Below are 27,324 nucleotides of genomic sequence, written 5' to 3' on the forward strand. Positions count from 1 at the left end.
CTTCAGTATTGAGTGGACTTTCCTCCCCACCAGAACTTCTGGGGTACCACAGCTGCTTCCCATGAGGCAGGGAGTAGGCAGATCATCATAAACTCCTGCCTTTTTCTTCTTTCCACTGTGCCTGCTCAGCCCCTACTCCCATCCCTGTCCCCATCCCTATCCTGCAGGAATAGGTGGGAGAAGGTCAGTATTTCCTTCTTCAGCTGAGAGGAATTGGGGCAGGGGGAGGAGGGGGAGGAGGGGAAGAGGGGGAGGAGGCAGATTTCAGAGGAATAGCTGTGTCTGAGGAAAGACAGAATTGATAGAGGATGACCCATTTAGAAGGCCATGTGAGGCCGCCCCAGGCACTCCGGGCCCCCGCAGACTGAGCTGTGTGTGTAAAGGGGAACACACCCCAAACCCTCACACTCAGACGGCCTCACCCACACCCACCCGCAGTCTCTCTGCTAGCACACACTGAAAGTTGCCAGAATGTAGTCCAGTAGCTGGTGTAGTCACTCAGCGTCTCCCTCTCCGTCTCACCTCCCGAAGGAGGAGGTGAGGAGAAGGTAGTGCTCAGAGTGAGGCAGTGAGCGAGGTGAGCAAGGCGCTGATCTAGAAAGCAGGGATTCTAGGAGGGTGTGCCTGGCTGAAGCAGGAGGATTGACACAAGTTTGAGGTCAGCTTGGGCTACATGGTAAGTCCCAGGCTGGCTTGGGATAACCCTAACTAGCCAGGTGGTGATGGCGGTGGCGCACGCCTGTAATCCCAGCACTCTGGGAGGCAGAGGCAGGCAGATTTCTGAGTTCGAGGCCAGCCTGGTCTACAGAGTGAGTTCCTGGACAGCCAGGGCTACACAGAGAAACCCTGTCTCGAAAAAACCAACCCCCCCCCCAAAAAAAAGAGATAACCCTAACAACCACCCAAAAGAAAAGAAGAGGAAGAGAAGAAGGAGGAAGAGAAGGAGGAAGAGGAGGAGAAGGGAAAGAGAGAAGGAAGGAAAAGATGAAGGGAGGGAGAAAGAGAGGTCAGATTTTACACCTGGAAGGCTGAGGTAGGATTATGCGTTCCAGGACATCCTAGACAATGTACCAATGGCTTGCTCAACCAAAAGAAACAAACACAAAAACAAAAAACCCTGATGAAACCATTGGAAAATGTAGAAACTCCTAAAATCTGTGACACCCAAGCATCCCAAAGTGGAAATGGGAATTCCATTGTGGGAAACAAAAGGTGACAGCAAACATGGTGGGGAGCAGGAGGGGCTCCTGGGAAGCTGTTACTTTCCTGGGCTCTTTCCTACACCCAAATCTTGTAGGTGGCGTGAGTATGTCAGGCAAAGGGGAATGTGTATACAACACAGAGAGAGAGGCTCCTAGGTCAATACGGGTGTGAGGACAGTTGAGTCCTATTCAAGACCTCCATCTGCCTCTGAACTAGACAAACTCCCTACCACAGGGTCTTCAAAAGAACCTACCTGGGTTCTTTTGTAAGCAATGAGGAATTAAGTTAATATTCAAGTGTTTATTTTCATTTTTTTCTCAATCATTACAGAGCTGCAGAACCCAAGGTACAAAGCACTGAGTGATCTGACCCGGGTCGCCTTTTAGGAACCAGCAGCACTGATCCCCCCCAGGCTGCCTGTCGCCTTGGTCCATGCTTATATCCCTAAAATTGTACAGCAAATAAGATGGAGGGAAAGAGAACAGGGCCCTGACTGTGTGAGGGACTCGAGCAGGGGACAGCACCCAGATGTCTGTCAGGGGACATGGAGCAGGGGACAGCACCCAGATAGCTGTCAGGGGACATGGAGCAGGGGACAGCACCCAGATGTCTGTCAGGGGACATGGAGCAGGGGACAGCACCCAGATAGCTGTCAGGGGACATGGAGCAGGGGACAGCACCCAGATGTCTGTCAGGGGACATGGAGCAGGGGACAGCACCCAGATGTCTGTCAGGGGACATGAAACAGGGGACAGCACCCAGATAGCTGTCAGGAAGTGTGGAGTAGGGACATGACCTTGGGCAGGTCACTTACTCTTTTTGTTTGTTTGGTTGGGTTTTTTTTTTTGTTTGTTTGTTTGTTTGTTTGTTTTCTGAGACAGGGTTTCTCTGTATAGTCCTGTCCTGTCTTGGAACTCACTCTGTAGACCAGGCTGGCCTCGAACTCAGAAATCCGCCTGCCTCTGCCTCCCAGAGTGCTGGGATTACAGGTGTGCGCCACCACTGCCCGGCTAGGTCACTTACTCTTTCAAGGTCTGTTTCTCTACTTGAGAAGCCTGCTGACATGATCATTAAGGCTCTTTCTCTCTCTCTCTTTTTTTTTAGAGTTACTTATTTGTTTTATGTATCTAAGTATACTGTAGCTGTCCTCAGACACACCAGAAGGGACATCAGATCTCATTACAGGTGGTTGTGAGCCACCATGTGGTTACTGGGATTTGAACTCAGGACCTCTGGAAGAGCAGTCGGTGCTCTTAACTGCTGAGCCATCTCTCCAGCCCCTCATTAAGGCTCTCTTATCTATGCATATTTATTTTCCTATGTGTGTTCGTGTGTGTGCGTGTGTGTATGTGTGTGTGTGTGTATGTATGTGTGTGTATAGAGACCAGAGGTCAAACCTGGAGCTCCCTGATTGAGCTAGGATGGCTCCCAAAGGCAAACTCTCCGCATCTGCCGCTCTGACTCTCCAGAGCTGGGTTTACAGGTACGCACCACTGTGCCCCATTGTTGATGTGGGTGCCAGGGATCCAGACTCAGGTCCTCACGCCTCTATGAAAAGTGCTTTATGAACTAGCTCAGCTCCTCAGCCCCATGTATGACAAAGAATTCTAATGGCCATGCACTCTAGTTGTGCTGGACAGTTTTATAGTGACTTGATACAAGCTAATGTCACCTGAGAGGAGGGAACCTCAATTAAGCAAGTGCCTCCATGGGGATGGAGAGATGGCTCAGTGGCTAAGAGCACTGACTGAGCTGGGCAGTGGTGGCACACGCCTGTAATCCCAGCACTTGGGAGGCAGAGGCAAGCAGATTTCTGAGTTCGAGGCCAGCCTGGTCTACATAGTGAGTTCCAGAACAGCCAGGGCTACACAGAGAAACCCTGTCTCGAAAAAGCTTAAAAAAAAAAAAAAAAAGAGCACTGACTGCTCTTCTGAAGTCCTGAGTTCAAATCCCAGCAACCACATGGTGGCTCACAACCATCCATAATGAAATCTGATGCCCTTTTCTGGTGCATCTGAAGACAGCTACAGTGTACTTATATATAATAAATAAATCTTAAAAAAAAAAGAAAAGAAAAGAAAAGAAAGTGCCTCCGTAAGATCAGGTGCCGGCAAGCCTGTGGGGACATTTTCTTAATTAGTGACTGATGATGGAGGGCCTTGCCCACTGTGGATGGTGACACCCCTGGGCTTGTGTCCTGGATTCTAAAAAAACAGGTTGAGCATGACAGTAAGCAGCACCCCTTCATGGCCTCTGCATCAGTTCCTGCCTGTTGGTTCCTGCCTGGTTTGAGTTCCTGTCCTGACTTCCTTCACTGATGAACAGTGATATGGAGATGTAAGACAAATAAACCCTTTCCTCCCCAACTTGCTTTGGTCATGGTGGTTCAACACAGCATTGGTAACCCTAAGACACTAGTAGCCAGATTTGTTAACAATTTTTGAGGAAATGGGTAGACCAGAGAGACAGGCACACTTGTAGGCCAAGCCTGGCCCTAGAAAATATGACTCCATCTGGGAAGGACCCAGGTAAACTGGGTCTGCAGAGGAAGATGCAGGTATGAACCACGATGCCAGCGGACTAGCCTGGCACTCGACAGGCCTGGGCTGAGAGAACTACAGAGGATGTATGTCCAAGCCCTATGATGACAGGAGAGATAGGAAGACCCACAGGGAACAGGGGCTGCTCACCATGACAATGTTGGCTAGGTGGGCAGAGACGAGCGCATACACCCCTCCGGAAGAGCCCACAACAGGTGCAGTCATGTCGGCCACGGACACCGCCAAGGAGCCTGGCACAGAGAGAGTGAAAACCATGAGGAGTGCTGGACTCACTGTGCAGCCCAGCCCCGGCCGGCCCTCACCTTCTGCCACGGGAGCAGAGCAACTCTGCAGCCACAGGCTCCATCTCCTCCCCTCTCGACCCCATGCTGCCTCGTGGCTTCCTCTAGACTGTACAGAAGATCTGTGTGTGGTGGGTCTAACCTATGTTCAGCGTTCTTATTGTTTACTGATGGGAAACCAAGATTCAAAGGACAAGCCTGCCTGGCTCCAACTGGGACTGATCCCAAACCAAGTCACCTGCTTCAGCAACATCTGGTGGTGTCACCAAGCCACCCCAGGGAACAAAAGGTGTCCCACACGTGTAGGCAGGGTGTACGGATTTCTCCCTTCTACCCACGAGGCTCATTTCCACCGTGAAGGCCTTTGAAGAGGCACTAAGAGCCTCACCTTAGACATAAGTGAAGGCTCTCACCTCAGTTTTCTGGTGGGAAGTGCTGGAACCAGGATTTCAATCCTGTTCTTCCTGACACAGAAATCCTTCTCCTTCCTTCCAAGGCCAGGAAATTGAACTTAGTGCCTTACAAAAGGCTGGGGAAGCCCTCAGCTGCAGATCAGTCCCCAGCCTGAAAGCCATGCCGATCAGGCCTGTGCTCTGGGCCAGCCGGAGTGGCAGCCACATCACGCTGGCTCAGAGGTGGCTTCTGCTCCCTCCACTGGCCTCTTTGCACAGCTGAATCTAGAAACTTGCTTAGCATCACCTCCCGCCTCCTGCCAGCCAAGCTAAAGCACAAGAGCATCTCCCAAGTGGGGCTTCTCTGTAGGGAGAATGTCCTTGAAAGCCCAGTGACATCACACTCTGTGGAGAGTGATGACATCACACCCTGGGGGGAGGGCAGTTCTGTGGCTGTTGGTGTGTGAGATGACAAACTTGGCTCCTAGGAGCTGGACAGAGAGGAGATGGGAAATTTATTGTTCTGGTCGCATTTAAGTGTGATCAATGCTTTGGCTTCCAGGGAAGGACACAGGAGACTAAAAATAACTAGGAGGCAGAGTCCAGGCCACAGAGGGTGGGTGGCGGCTGGCCTGGGTGAGCAAGCAGAAACCACGGTTGGAAGATGCCTGCAGGCTCAGGAGTCAATTAGCCTCAGGAGAGGAGGAACAGGCAAAGCCCAAATCTGCAAGTTTCATAAAGGTGAAACACCTTAGGAGGGGGTTCCTGACCCAGGTCCTAAGACAATCGGGATGGAGGTATGGAAAGAGATACCCATGGGACCACCCAGACCACCTGCCTCTTGATACCCCTTTCCAAGTCCCTATGACCAATTCTTCCTATCAAAGGAGATGTAATTTCTCCAGAAAAATTAAACAGGCAAACCCGAAGCTATCATGACCCAGGGACTCCCAAGTCCTTCTCCCAGTTCATAGCAGCTAGAAATCTTTGGGCTTAATTTGGTATCTTAACCCCTCCCTTTTATTGGCCTATCCATGGGGGTTCAGCCATAAATATCCCAAAGCAGGGGGGTTGGGCAGGGGGAATCCCAGGGTAGCAAACAAGCAGACAGCATGATCTGCATGACAAAAGATTCCCACACTCTCTTGGCTACTGTGTGAGGGCTGCATTGCAGGACAGCGCAGGGCCAGCTGCCCAAGCCAGCTCCTCATTAATTACTGTTTGCAGCAAGCAAGCCCTGACTTCACCCAGCTGGTCTTTTTCCTCTCTGACGCATGCAAATCAGCTCTTTCTCTGTGCCCCAGAGCAGTCAGGGTCAGAGATACATCAGGGCAGCCTCCAGGGACAGAAGGGCCCCACCAGGGTCAAGTCTACACAGCAGTGACCTTTCCCTCACCCTCCCTGTGTTTAGAGTCTTGACCCTTGGGTCAGGAGCCAGCTAGGAATCCTGGCGGGAGTGTGGAATGGGGATGAGATGACCAGTTGTGCCACCTGAGGCATTGGTCCTAAATTCTTTTGGCTTTACTATTCACACGTATGAGAGGTGAAGGTGTAGCCGGGCAGTGGTGGTGCACGCCTGTAATCCCAGCACTTGGGAGGCAGAGGCAGGCAGATTTCTGAGTTCGAGGCCAGCCTGGGCTACAGAGTGAGTTCCAGGACAGCCAGGCCTACACAGAGAAACCCTGTCTCGAAAAAACCAAAAAAACAAACAAAAAAAAAAAAAAAAAAAGAGAGAAGTGAAGGTTTAAAGTTTTTTACATTCTGAACAGTGCAACCTAGTTTTCAGCCATTCCTGGGATCCCTAATTCACTGGGTAGAGCAGAAAGCCCTCTGGCTATGTGGGGTGGTGCCTGGGGAGCAAAGCTATCTGTACACCCAAGGGGAGGGGCTCCACAGATCTTCCCTGATCAGGAATTCAATGGTCCCATGAGTGGCTGAAGATTCAGGGGCTTTGGGCTTTGATTTTGAACTGAAATATATGTATCTTTTAAAGACATATTTAAAGGTTTTATATAGACCCCATGCTAGCCTTGAACTTGCTGAGAGCCTCCTGCTTTGCCTCCCGAGTGCTGAGATAACAAACTTACAAACTGTCCCTTTTTACAATCTTTATTACCTTTCTAAGTTCCCTGCATCAGTTGGGGCCTGGACAGACTGGCCAGAAGCAAACAATACAGGATCTATGCATTCAGAGTAATAAAAGACATCAAGGGAGACTGAACCAGACAGGATCCCTTCCTAACTTGTTGGGAAACTCATGGTTAACAGGTCCTTAAAGTCAGGACAAATCCCACGGAGGTGGTAGGGTCAGAAGGTCGGAAGACAAAGGCAAGAGGGAGTGCCACTCCTCACCTCTGCACAGCATAGGTCAGGGGGCTGGTCTCCAAAACCATATTCTGGGCCCATGACTTCATGCAGGTGAATTAGTTGGCCTTGCCAGTAAGACACAGCTGCAGTGATTTTACTCTGAAAAGTAGGAGGGCAGGTGTTCTCCAACACCTCCCGTGGCCATTAGGAAAAACTCAAATTAACACTGGCAGAACATTTACCTCTAAGCAATGTTTCTTTATTTATTCATGTATTCTTTCATCTACTCTACAAATATTTATTACCTAACAGGTGCTGAGCTCTAGGGATGCATATTGGCTTCTTGGCATCTTACAAACTCTGTAACGAAATGTTGCTGATACACTTTGGTGCCCTGTTTGTATTTGACACAGTAACTCACATAGCTCAAGCTGGTCTCAAAGTCATTATGTAGCCAAGGATGACCTTGAGCTCCTGGTCCTCCAGCCTCTACCTCCCACTTGGGATTACAGGTGTGAGCTAAGGGCTCCCACATGCCCTGCTAAGATACTGGCTTTAAAAGATTGTTGGTGGTGTAACTGTTGATCTTAAATGTCAATCACAGGACAAGATACAGTTTACAGGGCTATATCCTAATCTGATTACTTAGAAGAGTTTATCTTAACTTTCTGAATAACCTGTACAATGGGAGTGACCAGGGACACCTTATAAACCTTACAAAATTGTGAAGTATACTGGTGATGACACGCAAGACCCTATCACAAGCATGACTATGGTAGATGTGTCAGCCATCACTTGGTAAACAGGATGGCCTTGGGTCAGGGATTAAAGCAGGGTCGGATACTGATCAAGGCCCTCCCTTGGTTTTTGATTATCTACACAAAAAGAAAGGCCTGCCTTCTGGCTCTCATCTTTTTTTTTTTTTTTTTTTTTTTTTTTTTTTTTTGGTTTTTTTTTTCAAGACAGGGTTTCTCTGTGTAGCCTTGGCTGTCCTGGAACTCACTTGGTAGACCAGGCTGGCCTCGAACTCAGAAATCCACCTGCCTCTGCCTCCCAGAGTGCTGGGATTACAGGCGTGCGCCACCACTGCCCGGCTCTGGCTCTCATCTTAACACAGTTGTATATACAGGGCAATCTTTGGGGTCACAGAGCTTGTGTGGGAAACCAACTTCACCACTTACACAGAAGCTGTGTCTTCTTGGGCAAATCACTCTTTCCCCTAAAGCCTGGCTTATGTTTTTGTTGTTGTTGTTGTTTGTTTTGTTGTTTCTCTTTCACTGTGTAGCCCAAACTGGCTTTGAACTTCTGGTCCGTTTGGTTTAGTCTCTGAAGAACTGGTATTACAGGAACATGCTGCACCAAACCTCAGCCTTGGGCTCTGTACCCACAGCAGGTAGAAAGGCATGCCCACATGGACTGAGGACTCTGTGGATGCTGGCCATAAGACTTAACTCTCTAGTAAGGTCTATCACTTCCCTCTGGAGATACAGAGGGAGCAGTGTAGGGAGCCCAGTCCACAACATTGTGGGGGTCAGTGACATGATTTGTAGTGACCAGAATGGCCTCTGGCCTGAATCAATGGCTCAGGCAGAGCCCTGTGTGCCCTTGGCTCCATACGACAGCCCCACAGCCTCAGATCTTGGTGACGTGTCGCTTTTGTCTGCACCTTCGCAGTCTGCACTGCACTGCAGAGGGATGCTTGTGCTGTCTCCCCACTGTGTCATCTGTTCTGGGTGAGGGCTGAGTCATTTTGAATCTCACTTCTGTCTTCCAAGTTATTGGCACCCCGAGTCTAATTGAATACCAACTGCAAGTGTTACGGGTGCCTTCCCGTTCCTTGCCATTTAACATCTGGGACTCTGAGAAATTAGGTAGGGAACTTACAGAAGCCATAAATCCCCAGGTGGCATGACTGGAAGGTGTGGGGGCGGCTGAGAGAGGAGTCTGGAACCTGGAGGTGCTCGCTAGACCTCTGCTAAGGACATAGAAGTTGCTGGATTCAGGGAAAGATTTTGAGGGTGCTGTCCAAGGTGCAAGGAGCTGGGCACAGATGGTAGGGACAGAGCTGAGAGGGTGTTGGGTCCTGCCCTGCCCCACCCCGCCCCCTGCTCAGGGTCTACAGACTAGTGTTGGGGGTAGAGCAGGAACCTTCCTGCTCTGAAGTTTTTACATCACCGACTGCCTCTTGTTTACAAGGCCAAGGCTGCCCAGCTCTCTTGAGGACAATATTAAAGCCACTCAGAAAGGATTAAGATCTTAAACACACAACACACACACACACACACACACACACAGAGAGAGAGAGAGAGAGAGAGAGAGAGAGAGAGAGAGAGAGAGAGAGAGCGAGCTGAGGAGCTGAGGAGACTGTAGGTCCTCAATTGGAGGTATCACAGGGGAGATCCAGTGCTCTGAAGTGTTTCCCTGAGAATTCACTCACACCCCACTCCCAGGTCAGACACACAGACTTCTTCGGACAGGGGTATCCACTACCTCCTAGGCCAGACTGTCCTATCCTCAGAGGGTCAATCAAGGGATCCATGGCTGGTCTGGATAGAAGAGAAAGCTGCCTATGGGTCAGATGTGCCTTGGCCAAAACGCTGCCTGGCTTTGTCCACGCCACTGATGACCTGGGTGTTGTCCTGCACGGTGCACGGTGAGAGGAGCCTCTCATTACATGGGAAGTCTCCCAACAACAACAACAGGCAGCTCTCATTAGCTCAGTCTACAAGCTTGCAAGGAACCAAGGAATCTCCCTAGGCTGGCACAGCTGGAACACGGGAGTCTGATGACAGGAACTCTGTCAGTCCTACTCCAATCACATGCTCTTCCCCTTTCCAGGACATACATCCCTGCCTGGGTAGCTGTGGGAACTATGTCTAGTGAACAATTCAGAGTCAGGGACTCTAGAGATGAGGATCTGTGTGTGCCCAGGAAGCCTGGGCTTGCACCACCCATGGGATCTCCTCTGACCTCCCTCAGACAGGATCTCCACAGGGCCCACCTGCCTACCTGCCACAACGCCAGCCACGTAGACAAGCCCGATTCGGGTGGCTCCATGCACCATCTCCAGGGGTACCCCTACCAGCAGCTGCAGCACCACATTGAGTCCCAGCTGTTCCACCCTGTGACAGAGCACAGTCATTAATTCACCTGGAAAATGCTGTGTGTTGAGATACCAGGAGCCAGCAGGTTGGTGTGGCTCAAAGGCCCATTTGCCTTTGAGCAGCTCATGGGATGTGGAGGGGACTTGACTGTCATGGAAAAAAAAATCCTTCCTGCTGGGACAGAATACACATCAGGGACCTGGTGGTGACGGGCAGGTAGTGTATATCTGCAGCTGTGACAGGGACGAGCCATGCCCAGGACCTAGCAGCTCCAGGGGTTAACTTGCAAGAAGCCAAGGCTCAGAAAGTGGCAGTGAGTGACCTACTCACTGCCCAGTTGTCTGGTCAGCTTGACCTGCCCCTTCCCCAGCCCTGGCCTCACTCTGTCTTTTCAGAAGCGCTACTGAGGCGGAGAACAAAGATGGTCTCAAAACATCTTGATGCATTAGAGACCTCTTGGAACGTAGAAGTGCATCATCTTCTCTTACAGTCTTACAGAGGGAGGGTGTGTGGCATGTCAGGCATGAGAAGGAGCCTGCCTCACTGGATCCAAGCTTCTCAGGGCTGGGAAGAGGGCGGCCCCCAGACTTTCTTCCCCTGGACAGACTATGATGAGAAATCAGTCGTTGCAATAAATTAATCTTTTCCTTTGCTCATCACCCACACAGATGATGAGCAATTCTGGTGGCTGGTCACATGACCCTTTCTGCTTTGGCCACTAGGAAGCGTAGAATATTCCAGCCTACCTCTGCTAAGTGCATAGAGCCGCACCGTTACATGTCTGTACCAATCCCATTGCTGGCTCTCGGCATTCGGCTCTCTCCTCCTTTCCCACACACACTTAACAACTGACTGGTGTGTTTGGTATTGGAGATGTTTCAAGAAGCTACATCAGGGGGCTGGAAAGATGGCTCAGCAGGTAAGAGCACTGACTGCTCTTCCGAAGGTCCAGAGTTCAAATCCCAGCAACCACATAGTGGCTCACATCCATAACGAAATCTGACTCCCTCTTCTGAAGTGTCTGAAGACAGCTACAGTGTACTTACATATAATAATAAATAAATCTTTAAAAAAACAAGCTATCTCAGATCTGCATCCAAGTCATTAAAATAAACGGATCACCTAATTAGTTTTAAAGCACATATATGTAAACATGTTTTGCTTGTTTGTTTGTTTTGTTTTTTCGAGACAGGGTTTCTCTGTGTAGCTCTGGCTGTTCTGGAACTCACTCTGTAGACCAGGCTGGCCTCGAACTTAGAAATCCACCTGCCTCTGCCTCCCAAGTGTTGGGGTTAAAGGCGTGCACCACCACCGCCCAGCTTGTAAACATGTATATAATATGTTGAGATGTATTTCAGTCCCACTCACTCTTCTGAAGGGACCATGGAGAGATACTCACCCTGCATGCATAAAGATGTATGTCACATAGCGCCAAGCCTGCGCGCGAAGCTGTGGGTGGTAAACCAGAGAGTTCTTCAGGTATCGAGGGTGTGTCACCTGCAGCACAAACTGGTCCAGTAGGACCCCATTGTACAGGAACAGGGCAACCTGGAAGAAGAGAAGGGGCCAGTCACTAGACCCAGGACTGCCCAGGACAGCCCTTGCGCTGACGAGGTCGCCCACCTTCCCAGAGAGCAAAAGGAGTCCACACCAGCGCCCACTCATCAGAGAGCATCTCTCTGTACTTCTGTCTGAACTGTGTAGTGGGTCACTGGATGCTTCCTTGGTGGGTGTGATTTTTTGTTTTTTGGCAGGAGTGTTTAAATCTTAACTCCAGTAAAAGCTCACTCTCTCACTTTGTATAGGTTGATTTCTTTTTTTCTTCTTTTCTTTCCCAAGACAGGGTTTCTCTATGTAGCCCTAGCTGTCCTAGAATTCACTTCACAGACAAAGATGTCCTCTAACTCCCAGAGATTCCCCCCCCCCCACTTCTGCCTCCAGAGTGCTGGGATTAAAGTTTGCCATCACTGTCCAGCAAAGGTTGGTTTCTTAAAAATAAAACTAGACAAAATAAAGATAAAATAAAAACATGGTGGTAGAATAGGCATAAACTTAGAATCTATAAATTCTTTTTTTTTTTTTTTTGTGAGCCACCACGTCACAGGCCTGGGAACCAAACCCAGATTCCAGTGCCCCTCCTCAGCTGTCTCTCCAGTCCTGAGCCTCATTTACTGAAGAAATCCCAATTTCCCTGGTGGCTGCGCCACTTTCCCCAACCCGTGGTCTCTGGTTTCTCCTTGTCTTCACGTATGTATCACATACATTGGTTTTTCCGACGACTAAGTATATTTGTTTAGGCCCCGGAAGGGTATTCCCTTTGATGATTTCTCTCAAACTCACTGTAAAATGTGTCACTGTGTCCCTGTGTTCATAATCAGAGCATGTGCAGAGAGCCATTTAAAGATGCCCTGGTACCAAGCTGGGCTGCCATGGAGCAGAAATCCAGGGGCATGGGCGCTTTCTCTCCCAGACACAACAGCCCTGAGTTTCTTTAAGACAGAACTGTAAACTGTCTCTTCTCTCGATGCTGACTGTGGGTGCTGTCATTTTATCGTAATGCTGGCGTTGGACTTGGCCGGCATCTCTGTGTCCCTCATTTTCTGTTATGGAATCAGAGACTCGGGTTACTCCAGCTCTGTGGAAACAGAAGCCTTGGGCACTGAGAGAGTTAAACTGGCTGTTTAAGTATCTTCCTTTTCCTATAGAGAGGATTCAAAATCCATTCAGCTGAAGAGTTTTAAACTAGGAACCAATCTGAACATAAACACTGGCTCCTTTGGATAAACTTGGGTGGATTACTTGACTTACTTGGTCCTCACTTTCCATATCTGAAAATGGGTACCAATAATTAGACTGCTCTGCCTGGCGGTCACAAGCTCCCAAGTGATGTAACTGCTGGCAGTGGCGGCATTCAGCTCTAATCCTAGCACTCCAGACACGGAGACAAGAGGATTATTGGTCTGAGGGCAACTAGATAAAAAGTAAGACCCTTTTTTTCGTTTTTTTTTTTTTTTTTTTTTTTTTTTTTTTTTTGGTTTTTTGAGACAGGGTTTCTCTGTATAGCCCTGGCTATCCTGGAACTCACTCTGTAGACCAGGCTGGCCTCGAACTCAGAAATCCGCCTGCCTCTACCACCCAAGTGCTGGGATTACAGGCATGTGCCACCATGCCCGGTCTTACTTTTTGGATTTTCAAGAGAGGGTTTCTCTATGTAGCCCTGGCTGTCCTGGAACTCACTCTGTAGACCAGGCTGGCCTCAACTACATAGAAATCTACCTGCCTCTATCTTCCCAGTGCTAGGATTAAAAGCATGCACTCCTATCCCAGTAAGGAAGAGAGAGACCCTTTCTTAAAAGTACAACAAAATGGGCCGAAAACACATTATACCCTCAGGCACACACATTCACAAAAAATAAAATAAATAAGTTAAGCAAAACAAGGGGCCGGAGGGCTGACCCAGCAGTTGAGAGCACTTGTTGCTCTTGCAAGGGACTTGGGTTTGATCCCTAACACCAGCAGGACATCGGCTCACGACCAACTGTAACTACAGTTCCAGGGGATCTGATACTCTCTTCTGACCTCTGCAGACATTGCATGCACGTGGTGCACACACACACATTCATGGGCATAAAGTAAGTACATCTAATAAGGAACTTTTAAAAATTCAAAATGATATTTTAAAAAATGGGGTTGGGGGGGTACCAAATGGTTCAGTGGGCGAAGGCTCCTGCAGCCGAGCCTGGTAACCTGAGCTCAGTGCTGGACTCTAGACGGAAGAAGGGGAGAACGGGCGCCCACAAGCCTTCCTCTCACACACGGCACCATGCACACACACTCTCCCCACACACAAAACAAGTAAATGAATAAATGAATGTCATTTAAATTTTAAACTCCACAAAATAACCACACTAGCAAACATCAAGTTTAACACAAAGAGGCAGCTCAAGGCCCAGCACAGACTTAGGAGGGGAAGCTATAATTCAGGTCACCCTGGGCTTTCTGGAACAGGTCTGGGCATAGCTTAGACCACAGAAGAATATATGCCCTGTTCTCCAAGATGCGGCTCAGTGCTTGTCTAACATGTATGAATCCTAGGTTTGATGCACGCGCACGCGCACAGCTGTTCTTTCCACCTAATGCCATTCAGGTGTCCTGGCAACAAGCAGAGCTTCCGAGATATCTCGTTATTGTAGGTCCTCAAATAGACATTAATAAACAGCCCCACACAGTAAGCGTTAGAAGAACGCAGCTAAGAAAATCTCAGAAAAACACCACTGCAACATTTGCTTGGCTGAAACCATACCAACATACAGATCTCTTCCCGCAGAACAAAGGGGAGCTTTTGATTTTGTTAGTTTGTTTTAGATATTTTCTTTTCTTTCAAGTCAGGATTTTCTCTGTAGCCCTGGCAGTCCTGGAACTCCATCTGTAGACCAGGCTGGCCTCAAACTCAGAGATCCACCTGCTTTTGCCTTAGAGTTTCTTCAAAAATATTTTTCTTTCTCATTTTATTTCTGTGGATGTTTTGCCTGCTCATATATCAGGGCACCATGCTCATGCCTGGTGCCAGAGGCCGGAAGAGGGTGTTGGATCCCTCGGCACTGGAGCTACAGAAAGCCGTAAGCTGCCTTGTGGGTTCTGAGAATCAAGCTCAGGTCTCTAAGGCAGCAGCCAGTGCTTAACTACTGAGCCATAGATGCAGTCCATTCCTGTTTTGTTCTTTTGAAACAAGATCTCATTCTCTAGCCCAGCCTGACCTTGAACTCTTGGTGACCCTTCATGGGATTGCAAATATGAAGAAGCCCAGGCAGATCAAATAAAAAGGACGCCACGAACCCGGGCCACCTGCCCAGTAGAGGAAGCAGGGGGACGGTGAGACGCCACTCGGAGGTGGTAATCAAGTAGGTGGCTTTGGAGGAGAACTGGCCAGAGACGTGAGAAGTGAGAATGGCAAAGGGGAAGCAGGCATCGCTGCAGGAGCCAGAAGAGGGCTGGGCTACCGGAGTTCCTGTCCCGAACTGACAACTGGGTTCCATCACACAGGAAAAGTCAGTCAGGAGTACCTAGGGAGTTCCTTGTCTGTGCAGGGCTCATTTTTACAGGATTGTAAGTGCTGCTTTGGGAGCTGCTCTTTCAGAGGACCCCAGTTCGATCCCCAGCTCCAGGAGATCTGAGGCTTTCTTCCCACTGACAAGCTTGTGCACATTCCCTAAAGAGAGAATGTTCTTTAAAAACTTCATGTCCAGGCTGGAGAGATGGCTCAGCAGTTAAGAGCACCGATTGCTCTTGCAGAGGACCTGAGTTCAATTCCTAGCAACCACATGGTGGCTCAGAACCATCTGTAATAGGATCCGATGCCCTCTTCTGGTGTGTCTGAAGAGAGCAACAGTGTACTCATACATAAAATAAATAAATCCTTAAAAAAAAAAAAAACAACATTTCATTTCCTTGTTCATAAACACTCCCTCCCAGAGGCCAGCAGGTGCGCCTTCTGTATCTGGAAGCACCTATCCATCCTCTCAGTCTATGGAGGTATTTGTCCTTCCAGGGACAGTGCGGGGAAGCTGTAAGATGTGACTCCAGCATTACAGTTTGGAAATAAAGTCCCAAGGGGCCAGCAGTTGTTGTTCTAGTTCTTCAAGAGAGGAATTACATAAATTGGCTTTATTGAGTTTGTCTGGCTAAATCCCCAAATCTGTGAATTTGTCACATTGTTTTGCTGTGTAGAAAAATGGGGACTTTGCTGCAGGAAAAAAAAAAAGCCTCAAATATCATTCGCCAGAAGTGCTCACTGAAAGCATTTAGTAAAGGCAGCTGGCACAGCCCAGCTTGGGAGCTAAAGGCCATGGCTAGGAGATCAAGAGTTGGAAGCCTGCTTGGGACACACAGTGAGACCCAACCGGCCTGGGAATAGTGAGAGACTGTCTCAGAAGCCAGAAAGCAAAGCAAAAGGCTGGAGAGATGCCTCATCAGTTAGAGGCGACTGTTGCTTCTCCAGAGAACAGGAGTGGGTTGCTAGTATTCACCCTTTAATCACAGTCCAAGGGAACCTGGCACTCTTTCTGGCCTCAGTGGACTCTCCCACTTCTATTTGTATACACACAGACACACAAATAATAAAATTTAAAAAACAGAGCCAAACAGAACCTCAAAACTTTGGACTCTCTTTGCAGCCTAGGGTTCCAATAACCCAGGAGTTCCCTAGCAAGGCTCCAACATGCTGAACAAGTGCTGCTGGATCTGCAGCCTTCCCCTCCCCTCAGCACTCCTCTCCTCACACAGCCCCAGGTCCAGAAGGCCCCTGCCTTCACGCCGGTCCTTGCCTCCAGCAGTGTGACTGTGATCATGAACCAGGGCGGAGGGCAGCAGGTGTAGCTGTCATAGTACCACTTGCGGTCAATCTCCCGGGGCAGAGTCTCGTAGGCCACGTGGCGGATGAGTCTCTGTGAGAGGCTCAGCCCCTTCTCCTCCAGCAGGGCCTTGCTGCTCAGCCTGCGGTTTCCCTGAAGGATGGCCTGGCGGAAGCTGTTGGAACGTTTGTTGCTCATCTGCACAGGAAATGGAGTGTGGAGAGGGTCAGAGCCGGGGCCTCAGGGAAACCCCACACCCACACCTCAGCCTGCATATAATATTCTATAGAGCAAGCCAAACCCTTCTTCTCTGAGCTCTAAGCAGCAACCCCCAAATACCACAGTGTTGACCTCTGATGCCATAAGGAGGCCAAATTAGATAACTCCAAATATCCCTTCTGTCTAATAGGAAACTGAGGTACAGAGAGTCCTAAGATGACACAGGTTCAAACCCAGATTCATACTTATACATTCCTCCCACCCACTCATTCCTCATTGGCCCATCCCAAGTGTTAGAGCCATCACCAGACACAGGGGAGTCAGTGGTACTCAGGACAGAGACGTAACCAGCAGTCACAGTTCAGAGTGACAGCTGCTGAGAGAATACACAGGACCCAGGCCAGTATGTGCCAAGGTGCTCAGCGAGGGCTCTCCTGGAGGAGAGGATGCTCAGGCGAGGGCCAGAGTGTAGAAGATGAGCATCCTCAGATATACCAGTTTGGGAAGGTGTAAGTAGGTCTTGGTCAGTCAGCTGCTAAAGTCTTCCAGAATCAGAACTCAATGCCCTGCCACAGGAGCTGTGACCCCTTAGTGTCTCCTAAGACATATGACAAGCTTCGGGCCTCACCAAGACCAGGTCCTGCCCTCAGCAGCCCTGGCCTGGCCCCCATAGAGCTCTATCTGCATGACCTGGCAGTTAGCCTAAATTGCAGCTTCTAGAAACTTGTACTATCCTTGGCTTTCTCTCCAGGATCATACTGTAAAGTATTCCCAGGGTGGAGAAGCCCAAATGACCCAGATCTGCTGGCCCAGTCACTTCATAGCTACTGACATATGGTTACTGATGCACTTTTTGGACCATGGGCCCAGCAAGAGATAATCCAGCCAGAGCTGAAGGCAAGATCCGGGAAGGCTAGCAAGATGAATGGGACCAGCAGAGGACAGGAGTCTGCGGCTCTTTCTGGAGGACACCTGAGAAGATGCAGGCTCAGCCGGGCCATGTGGTAGGAGCCTCTCTTGCAGAGTCCTCCCTTCACCCCTGAGTGAGTCCTGCTTCTCACTGGTTCCTGTGTGGCTTCAAGTAAGCCTGTTCTGGCCAGCTGTCCTCGGTGAGGCCTTTCTAGCCATTCCCACCCCTCAGGATAAGGGTGCATGCGCACGTTGGTACAGGAGGGGCCACAGAAATCATACAGGGAGGTTTCCTAGCAGATGAACATTGACAGCCAACAGAAACTTGCAAATACAGTCCTTTATCGTAGCTGGTCCTCGAGAAACCCTGTGTGAGCCACTGGATTAATTTTACAAATGGGAAAAGAGAGGCAAAGAGTGGGCAGCCAGGGCGGAGCCAGGGCCCAGGCTCCAGGGCCCTTTTTACATGAATGCAGACTGTGACTAGCTGCTCCAGCTCAAGAGTCTGAACAGAAAAATGTGACAATATTATGTCACGTCTCATCATGAGCCCCCACAGAGGGCTCCCCCAGAATGGAGCCAGCCAGGAGAAAAACTCCTTGCCCGGGGCCTTGAGATTGGGCAGGCACCTGTCGCCTAGCCTATGGCTGGGCTGGGCACAAGCCAGAGTCAGGCTCAAAGTCTGCTTCTTGGTTATGTTAATGACACTCCTGTGGCCCAGTCGGAGAGCCTTTGACTGCGCTCAGCTTGGGCCTAGTCTACTTGGAATAGCGGGTTCCCTTCAACCCCCAATGTCTACAGCAGTTTCCTGCAGCAACCGGCAGCTGAAAGGCTATTGAAGCTGCTATTGTCTGGGCAGTCACATCATGGAGAGCTAAGATGGGGCAGTGACAGCAGGCTTCCCTGATCAAGGCCTTTGATGTCTAAGAATACAGGGGACTTCACAGAGTTTTCTCCTCTGTGGGCGACATGAAGAGAGAGGACCATCTCATCTATGGAGAAACAAGAATCCAGCCTGGGATTCACCTTGCTGGTTCATAGAGCATCTACTGATGTCCTGCCCATCCGAGGTGGGGGATGCAGCTTGCCTGAGACACCTGAAGCCCATCGTAACCCTGCCACAGAAACCTCTGTGACAACATCAATCCCCAGGAAGTGGGTGGGTGCAGCTCCACCAAAGATAGCAGACAATGGGCAGGACTCAGGAACCGCCCCCGCCCCCCCCCCCGCCCCCCCCAGAAGTCACCCACAGGTCTAAGCCTCTAGTTACTCTAAATTCCTAGGAAGTCTGGCTTGATCTACCTTTTCTCCTGCCAGGACTTCCCCACTCCCAGCTCCTGGGAAGAGCACTAACTGAGTTCAGTAATACATCCCACTAACCCAATGCAGGGTAGTGCACAGAAAGAAGTCTTAGGCCTTGGCTAGGACCAGACACAAATAGAGATTCTGTGTACATATGTGTTGGGAACCAAGGATGGAAGGGCTGGTGTGGTGCAGGCGCCTCGTTAGCACAGTGGGAAGGACTCGAATTGCCAGGAGCCTTAAGGGAAATCAAGACCGTAGTAGTGTGAACAGAAATTCCAGGAAACAAGCTGTGTCTGCAAAGACAGACTGACTCATTTGAATGGCAGCCTTGTAGAAAGTGGTGTTGAAGATCCAGAGCCTCATTACCCTGGGCTGTCTTCAACCTCCTAAATAACCATCTCGTGCCCACCTCTGTACCAGACCCGACATCCTATGACTAGCAAGTAAAAACTTTTCTGGAATTTATTTTTAGTTTGTTTGTTTTTATTTTCGTTTTGAGACTCGATGTCTCCATGAATCTCTGGCCTACCTGGGACTCGATATGCAGACCAGGCTGGCCTCAAACTCACAGAGATCTGTCCCCCTCTGTCTCTGTCATGCACCAAGACATCTAGCCCTTTTGAAATTTATTAGCTTAACTGACCACTATATTTCAATTCCATCAATCCAAAGGCTAAGAATGTTGTCAGACAACAACTGAGTGTTTTATTGTTGTTTGTTTTTTTGTTTGTTTGTCTGTCAGTATCTGAAGCCTATAGGAAAGACTCCGCTGTGTGGTGGTTTGAATAGGCAGGGCCTCCATAGACTCCCGTGTTTGAATGATTGGCTATAGGGAACGACACTATTAGGAGGTGTGACTTTGTTGGAGTAGGTGTGACCTTGCTGGAGGAGGTGTGTTACTGTGGAGGTAGGCCTTGAGATCTAAGAAGCTCAAGTCTGGCTACTGTGTTTTATTAGTCTTCTTCTGTTGCTTCCGGATCAACATGTAGAACTCTTAGCTCCTCCAGTACCATGCCTGCCGGACTCTACCATGCTTCCCACCATGATGGTGATGGACTGGACCTCTGAAACTGTAAGCCAGCCCCAATTAAAAGTTTTCCTTTATGAGAGTTGCCTTGGTCATGGTGTCTCTACACAGCAATGAAACCCTAAGACACCCATCTTGCTTAACCTGTCTCTCTGATGTTTTCACTGATGTGTTTCTAAATGCCTTGATTTATAACTTTCTCTGTTCTATTACTATAAAAAACTTCATGAAACTGTGTCCTTGCTGAAACACATTTGAGGAGACCAAGTATATATTTCCAGGCCAACCATGTCTCACTCTATTTAGTTGAGAGATGTTTCTTTCAATGATTGTGATATCTTCTCACCTGTTGAAGCTGAGGCCATTCAAATGCAGTCAGTCAAGAAAAAAAAAGTTGCCTAAAACTACTTCCTGTGTTTCTAAGCCCGTCCCCTTTCCAGAGTGCTCACCAGGTTGACAAAGTCCTGGTAGCAGATCTGCCCATCTGCGTGGCTGTCTGCCAGAGCCAGGAGCACCTCCTTTTTGTGTGGGTCCAGCTTAGAGCTGTGGCTCTCCAGGAGGCTCCGGAACTTTCCTGTGCTGATGTAGCCGGTGCTCCCAGGGTCACACTGAGGGTGAAGCACAGAGAGCGGAGTCAGTGGAGCACCACCCCTCCCAGTGCTCCTGGGGAACCCAGATCCCCCTCACTCGAAAGTCGGTTTCCCTTTCCGTTTTCCTTTTCTTTCTTTTTAATTTAGTTTTTCCTTTCTTTCTTTTTCTTTGTGCAGCCCTAGTTGTCCTGGAACTCACTCTGTAGATCAGGCTGGCCTTGAACTCACAGAGATCCACCTGTCTCTGCCTGCTGAGTGCTAGGTTGATTTTCTTTTCAATGGTACTGGCCCTCTACTACCCAACTACAGATCTCCCCAGCCCTGTCCTGCCACTCACTCTGTGGAAAGGAGAGCAGGAATGGGGTTCAGCAAGTGGAAGAGACAAAAGACTTCTGGGACAGGGAAAGAAGGATCGGAGCCTCCTCCATGCAGAAGGTACACCAGCTTCCCGTGGCTGGTCCCACGGTCTGACTCACACACCCACACGGCTGCCGGCAGACTCGCCGAAGACAAGCTCTCTGTTGTTCTGTTTTGGGGGTGGGTATGCCTCTGCATTCCCATGAGCACAGTGCTTTTCGTTTTTCATGTCAGGGTATCTCTGTAGCCCTGGCTGTCCTGGAACTCGCCCTGTAGATCAAGCTGGCCTCGAACTCACAGAGATCTGCCTGCCTCTGTCTCCTTAGTGCTGGGATTAAAGGCATGTGCCACCCCACCACCGTCTACACCTGCTGCACTTGTGCATTTTACACCATTCTCTTTAACTTCCTGAAACTCCCCTACACCTGGGCAGGGGCCGGGCTTCCCAGACAACCCATCATTAGCTGCTTCTGCCTTCATACTGGGCTGCAGTTCCTCTAAGGCCAGTGCCTCCCGTCATATCTGCCTGACATCAATCAAGTTCTGTTGATGAATGAATGGGATGTTCACTGGACAGACAGGTACTAATTTTTCACGAGAAGCCTCTTAGGGTCAGTTAGAAACAGTCTTTATCCATTTTTGTTCCTTCCCCCCAGAGCTCACAGAGCCTGCCCTCTGTACCCTGCCAGCAAACGACACCCATCTCACATGGGACTCCAGTGTGTACCTGGAAAAGCTGCAGTGGGTTGCTTAGGTTTTTAAAAGCAACGGAAGGCACTGGATACAGCTCAAGGGCAGAGTGCTTGCTTAGCACAAAGAATCCCTGTGTCTGATACCAGTAGAGGATCGGGAGGCCCTGAACTGCCATGGACCTTGGGAAAGCACAGGGGGAGAAGCTGGAAGTCAAACCCACGTTGCCTTTCCCTGGATAAGGTTAACAGAGGCTGCCTGGGGAAAGCAGGTTCTGTGTACAATGTGTCTAGACAATCCAAGCTGAGAGCCAGAAGCTCCTCCGGTCAGGGACCTTCAGCTGTTCCCAGAACTCTTTAGGAGAGGAAAACTCCAAGAAGACCATGTTCAGATTGCACCCTCCACCCTAGCACCAGGTATCAGGCATGACATCCATTTGCTTACCATCAAGTGCTTCAGGAGACTCAAGATCTTCAAGACTAAAACTATTAGGGTCGATGAAATGGCTCAGTAGATAAAAGCCCTTTGCTAAGTGATCCTGGCAACTTGAGTTCAATCCCTGGAACTCATGTAGGGGGAAAAGAAATGAACTGACCCCAAAACCATCCTCTGATAACTGCTCCCCCCCCCACTAACAACAACAGTAATAATAGATTCTTTTTTATTTAGTTTTTCTTTTCTTTTATTTTCTTTCTTTGTTTCTTTCTTTGTTTCTTTCTTTGTTTCTTTCTTTGTTTCTTTCTTTGTTTCTTTCTTTGTTTCTTTCTTTGTTTCTTTCTTTGTTTCTTTCTTTGTTTCTTTCTTTCTTTCTTTCTTTCTTTCTTTCTTTCTTTCTTTCTTTCTTTCTTTTTTTCTTTTGAGACAAGCTCTTTACAGCCCTGGCTGCCCCGGAACTTACTGTGTAGACCGGGTTGGCATTGGCGCTCACAGAAATCTGTCTGCCTCCCAAGTTCTGGGACTAAAGGACACCACACCTGGCTAATAATAGATTTCAAAAAAAAACCACGCTCAGCGGGTAAAGGCACTTGCAGGCAAGCCTGATGACTTGAGTTCAATCCCAACATCAACACAGTGGAAGGCGAGAACTGACTCCCACAAGTTATCCTCAAACCTTCACAACACTTGTGACACACAGGCACGCAGGCAGACTGACAGATGGACAGACAGACACACACTCTAAATGCAATTTTGAAAAAGAAAAGAGTAATAACACCTAATATCTAACCTTGTTTTTATGGAACCAAACATGGTTTTGTGTACTTTATGGACAGAATTTTTTTCTTTTTTAAAGATTTTTATTTTATTTTATTTTATTTTACTTTATATGGATGGTCTTCTGCCTGCGTGTTCATCTGTGTACTACATGTGTGCCTGATATCTATGAAGGCCAGAAGAGGGGGTTGAAACCTCTGAAACTTGAGTTACAGATGACTGTGAGCTGCCGTATGGGTTCTGGGAATTGAACCCGGGTCCCTTGGAAGAGCAACAAGTGTTCTTTACCACTGAGCCATCTCTCCAGCCCCTTTGTACAGAATTTATTGACTCCTCTTGCAATAGATGGGAGAGAACACGTTATGATCCCCATGGCACAGAAGGGGCACAGAGGTGAGAAAACACTAGCAAAGACAAGTACAGTGGCAGCCTGCAAGCAGCAGACAGACTCCACACCCAAGCAGCCCAGTTCAGCACTGCTGGACGCTGCAGGCCAGCATTAAAACTGGAAGACCCAGGGTGGACAGGGGTTGGCAGGTGGGGAATAAAATATGGAGTGTATAAAAATAACTATGGCAGTGGTGGTACACACCTTTAATCCCAGCACTTGGGAGGCAGAGGCAGGCGGATTTCTGAGTTCAAGGCCAGCCTGGTCTACAGAGTGAGTTCCAGGACACTCAGAACTACATAGAGAAACCCTGTCTTGGAAAAGAAAAAAAAAAAAACTAAAAAAACTAAAAATAAAAATGAAAAATTAATAAAAAAATAAAAAATAAACACAACAACAACAAAAACCCTGGAGGACCGAAGAGCTGCACCCTGCTCTGGGCTCGGGAGAGACAGGGTTCTAGGAACCACTAGTCCCCTAAACAGGTTTTCTGCAGTAGGAAAGACGCCCAAACAGAGTCTGGCCTCCTCAATGCTCAGATGTGGAAACTAAGCAGAGAGAAGGAGGAGAAGGGGAGGGGAAATAGAGAGAGGAATGGTTGATGGTTAAAAATGCCAGCAGTTGACAGGGTTTTGGTACAGGAGACCACGATCCTAAGCCACATGGACCAACCCTGACTCCACCATGGGGACCCTTTAGCCTGGCACTGGCTGGCTCAGGTTACCTCAGGACTGTGTTATAGGTCCTGGGAAGATGTCTGTTGTGTCCTGCAGGGGTCAAAGGTCCCCTTCACACCAGGGAACCTCCTCTGCCTCTCTAGGGGAGGAAGCCCAGTAGTTTGGCATGTGCTGGGAGCACAGCCTACAATCCCTTCCCAGGGGCTTTCTCAGGGCTGCCTGTAGAGGAAGACTGAGCAGGGGGCCGGGATCAGGAACAGACAAAGAGCCACCTGCTCTCCTTCTCCCCCTCCCGGGTTCCCTGCTGTTGTCCTAGTGACAAGGGTTGCCCTGTGGCTCCCCAGGCCCCGGCCCAAGCACATTACAGGCTCTGTCTACACTGCAGAAAACATGCTGGAATCAGGCCGAGCCTCTATTCTCTGCCAAAACTCTACCTTTCATGCCAGGGCCAGACAGGCCAGACAATGGGGGGTCACCACTATCCTAATAATGAGGCCTCTGGGACTAGAGGATGACTGGAGATGGGGAAAGACGGGGCCAGGCTGGCTGCTGGGGTTCTAATACCTCAGACATGAGGGCAAGGGCAGAGCTTGCAGTGGGCATGGGACACCCAGTAGGGTGTTGGTTAGAGGAGTCAGGAGGGGACAGAAGGAGTGTGGGGGACAGGAGGAGTTGGGACAGGAGACAACATGCTCAGAAATCACAAGTCCCTGCATACACAAGGAAGCTGAGGACTTCTAATTGAGTCTGTATCTCTCAAACAAGATGGCACGAAGCAAGACAAAAATCACACCCCTGTCTTTATAAAGTTCAGCCTCGACTGGCCCATCTGCTGAGCAGGCTGATGCCAACCTAGGGACAGGGGTTATTCTCATCATTTTATTCAAATGGCTCTGTGTCCTTCGGCTGTTTACCTGCTAGACACCCTCACGCCTATAGGAAGCGAGGTCACACTGGGTGTATGGTGCTACTTGTGGGGAGAAGGGCAGAGCCAATCCTTTAAATGCAAATTCCTTGTTAAGAACACACTAGAAGCCCTGAAGCAGCCCCTTCAAGGTCCTTGCCCTGGAAACACTCTTTGGGGCAGCAGGCTGCTTGAAGGATGAGCTGGGGCTGACAGGGGGTGGAGGCAGCCTGACAGGGTTAGTCTAGAGTGGACTGCCAGTGCTGCAGGAGGGAATATTATATCAGTGAGCGGGGCGGGGCAGAAGTCTGGCAAGAAGGCAGTAGCCAGAGTGGGTCCTGAGCCGCAGGAGATGGCCCAGGGCTGGACAAGGATACACTGTTGGGGGAGAAACATTCAACCCAAGCATAGGAGACTGAGCACAGAAGAGACCACACAGCCGCACAGCCCTCCCACAATACTGCCCTCTTGCCTCAGCCTTGAAAAGAGCTTCGAGAGGCGCCAAAGGGACTTTTAATCCCACCAGTGACCGGCTCACAGGCTGCTAATCCCTTAGGTAGCTGCTGTTCTTTCCAGCCTGGGGCCACACACACACACACACACACACACTCATCTCTCATCTCCTACCCTGTGCTGATTCCTGGGCCACTTGGTCTAGGAAAATGATTCACCAAATCTTCCATGTACTTAGGTAGGAGTCCACCCCCAGCTGCTGTGCTGGGGGTAATTCATCAACTACAGTACTTCAGTTTCCCCATCAAAGAATTGCTAGGAGGAGATCTGGCTTCTTGTGGGGATAGATGGGGCCATATAGAAGCAAGAATGGGGTAGAGAAAACAGCTGATCTATTCGGAGTCACAGGCCCTTCAAAGAATAACTTTGGATTCTCCCCAATGTGTGTTTCATGCAACTCTGGACCTAGGGTGGTCCGTGAGAGTTCAGTGAGACTTCCTGGAAGGTTGTGGAAGATGATGATCATGGGGGTAGACGTGGAAATCTGGCATTAAACAAAAACCACTCTCTTCCCTCCAGTTAGCAAGCCCCCGTGGAATGCATAAAGCAAACATCAAGAGAAAGGCTCTGCCAGGGCCAGCAGTGGAGAAGTCTAGTGTGCTTCAGCTCCACATTTGTCTAACTTGGCCTTACACACTGTGTGGGGCCTTTAGGAACAATCACAACTCCACAATACAGTCGTGTTCCCCTTCATGAAACCCAGGCCCCTTTGTCAGGGCTAGACACCCAGCCCTCTGCCTCCAGCTCTTAAGCGTCACAGACTGTCAAGCAGCTGATACCAGAAGCAGCCTGGAGTTCTGTGGGGGTTCCACAGAAGGTTGGATGGGGATACCAGGTCCCAAGAGAGGCTGAGAAATCAGTGATTGGCCTAATGGGGCCACAGAGCTGAGCTCTCAGGGAACAAACCACACCAGAGCAAGGGGGTTTGCCTGCTCAGCACCCAGGACAGCGGCCTAGCTTTCCTTGAGAGCCAGAAAGCTGCCCCGGGCTTCAGAATGCCCCCCCCCCCTGCATGCTCAAAGCATGAGAGGAGGTGGGAACACATCTAGTTTCTATCTCTTATGCATTTGTGACTTGCACAGGCTGCATTTCCAGACAACCTCCAGTCTGGTTCCGGCTCCCAGGGGCTGGAATTCTCACTCCTGGAAAGTCCTTTCCTCTTACATCTGTAGAAGAAGCTCATGAACAAAAGCGTTGAGTACACAACATGGTCCCAAAGGCAGCATCTGGAACTGACAAGCTAGCTGCCACCCAGTAAAAGACCTCTCAGGTCCAGAACATGGGGACCTGGGATCTGGGTATGTTCTCATCTTTATCCGCAATTGTCTTCCATCTGTACAACAGGAAATGACCACAAGGCATGTGTGCTGGGACAGGGTTAGGTGCAGGCAGCTGCCCCCCTGTGGGTGGGGTGTGCCCCATCTGTCAGCTCCTTATAGCAGTTCCAAGCCTCTAAACAGAGCAAATTAACGAGACTGTCCCGGAGCTTCTGGCTCAGCCGAGCTGTCCCTACCCAGCATGCCGCAGCCCACTGGGGAACTCTGGCCCCTTCATGGATATTTACAACCCTATAAATTAAAAAGTCCAGGCTGCAGCTGGCGAGGTCAGGAGGCCTGTGATGGGAGAGTGAGGCTTTCTTTTCCACTTTTTCCTTGCAAATGAGGATGCTAATCCAGCAGGGGTGGGGGAAGGAAGGGAGGGAGGGAGGGAGGGAGAGAGAGAGAGAGAGAGAGAGAGAGAGAGAGAGAGAGAGAGAGAGAGAGAATCCACCCCTTGTCCTTCCCATAACCTTTTCCCTCTAATTCCTCAAAACGGCAACTTTCAGAACACAATTAAGTGTGACTAGTCCCATTTAACAGACAGAAACTGAAGCAAGTCCTCAGATATGTTCCACCTAACCTAGGCTCTCCACATTAGTACGGGCAACCTTAGACCTGCTCCAGGGTGAGCAGGGGGTAGGTTTCCCCAGACCTCAAGCTTCAGTCAGAGAGGAAGGGAACTGGTGCTAAGAGCAGGTCTGACCCCTCCTTGCCCTCCGGCCTCCCCACCTGGAGCCATGAGAGGTTCCAGTGTGCTCCCCTCTTTCCGTTGCCACTGCAGGTCACTAGGGGAGGCAGCTCAGGCCTTGCCAGGCACCAGTCCTGATGCCAGGCTCCTGAACACACTTCCTCTCGCTTCATGGGGGTCTCAGAGCCAAATCTCAATGCCTGTGGCTAGCAGACTGGTCAGGGAGGCAGAACAGGCATCCTGGCCTGACTCCAGACTGGCTGAGAGGCTGGACAAACAGCATCTCCAGAAAACCATCTGCTCTGCCCGCAGCAGCTAGAAAAGGGAA

At 49.6% G+C, this 27,324-nt stretch overlaps 1 protein-coding gene across 1 annotated transcript in view; it reads right to left on the reverse strand.

Annotated features, from left to right (window-relative positions):
* Window positions 1-27,324, reverse strand: part of Rhbdl3 (rhomboid like 3) — a 55,138-nt gene that overhangs the window by 16,667 nt on the left and 11,147 nt on the right. The window contains exons 3-7 of the mRNA XM_052193983.1: window positions 20,108-20,266; window positions 16,172-16,396; window positions 11,248-11,396; window positions 9,754-9,866; window positions 3,894-3,994 (exon numbers count right to left, since the gene is read on the reverse strand). Of these exons, the coding sequence (XP_052049943.1) occupies window positions 3,894-3,994; window positions 9,754-9,866; window positions 11,248-11,396; window positions 16,172-16,396; window positions 20,108-20,266 (747 nt within the window). The remainder of the gene's footprint in view (window positions 1-3,893; window positions 3,995-9,753; window positions 9,867-11,247; window positions 11,397-16,171; window positions 16,397-20,107; window positions 20,267-27,324) is intronic.

The sequence above is a fragment of the Apodemus sylvaticus genome, chromosome 10 (genome assembly GCF_947179515.1).
Source record: "Apodemus sylvaticus chromosome 10, mApoSyl1.1, whole genome shotgun sequence".
Classification (NCBI taxonomy): domain Eukaryota; kingdom Metazoa; phylum Chordata; class Mammalia; order Rodentia; family Muridae; genus Apodemus; species Apodemus sylvaticus.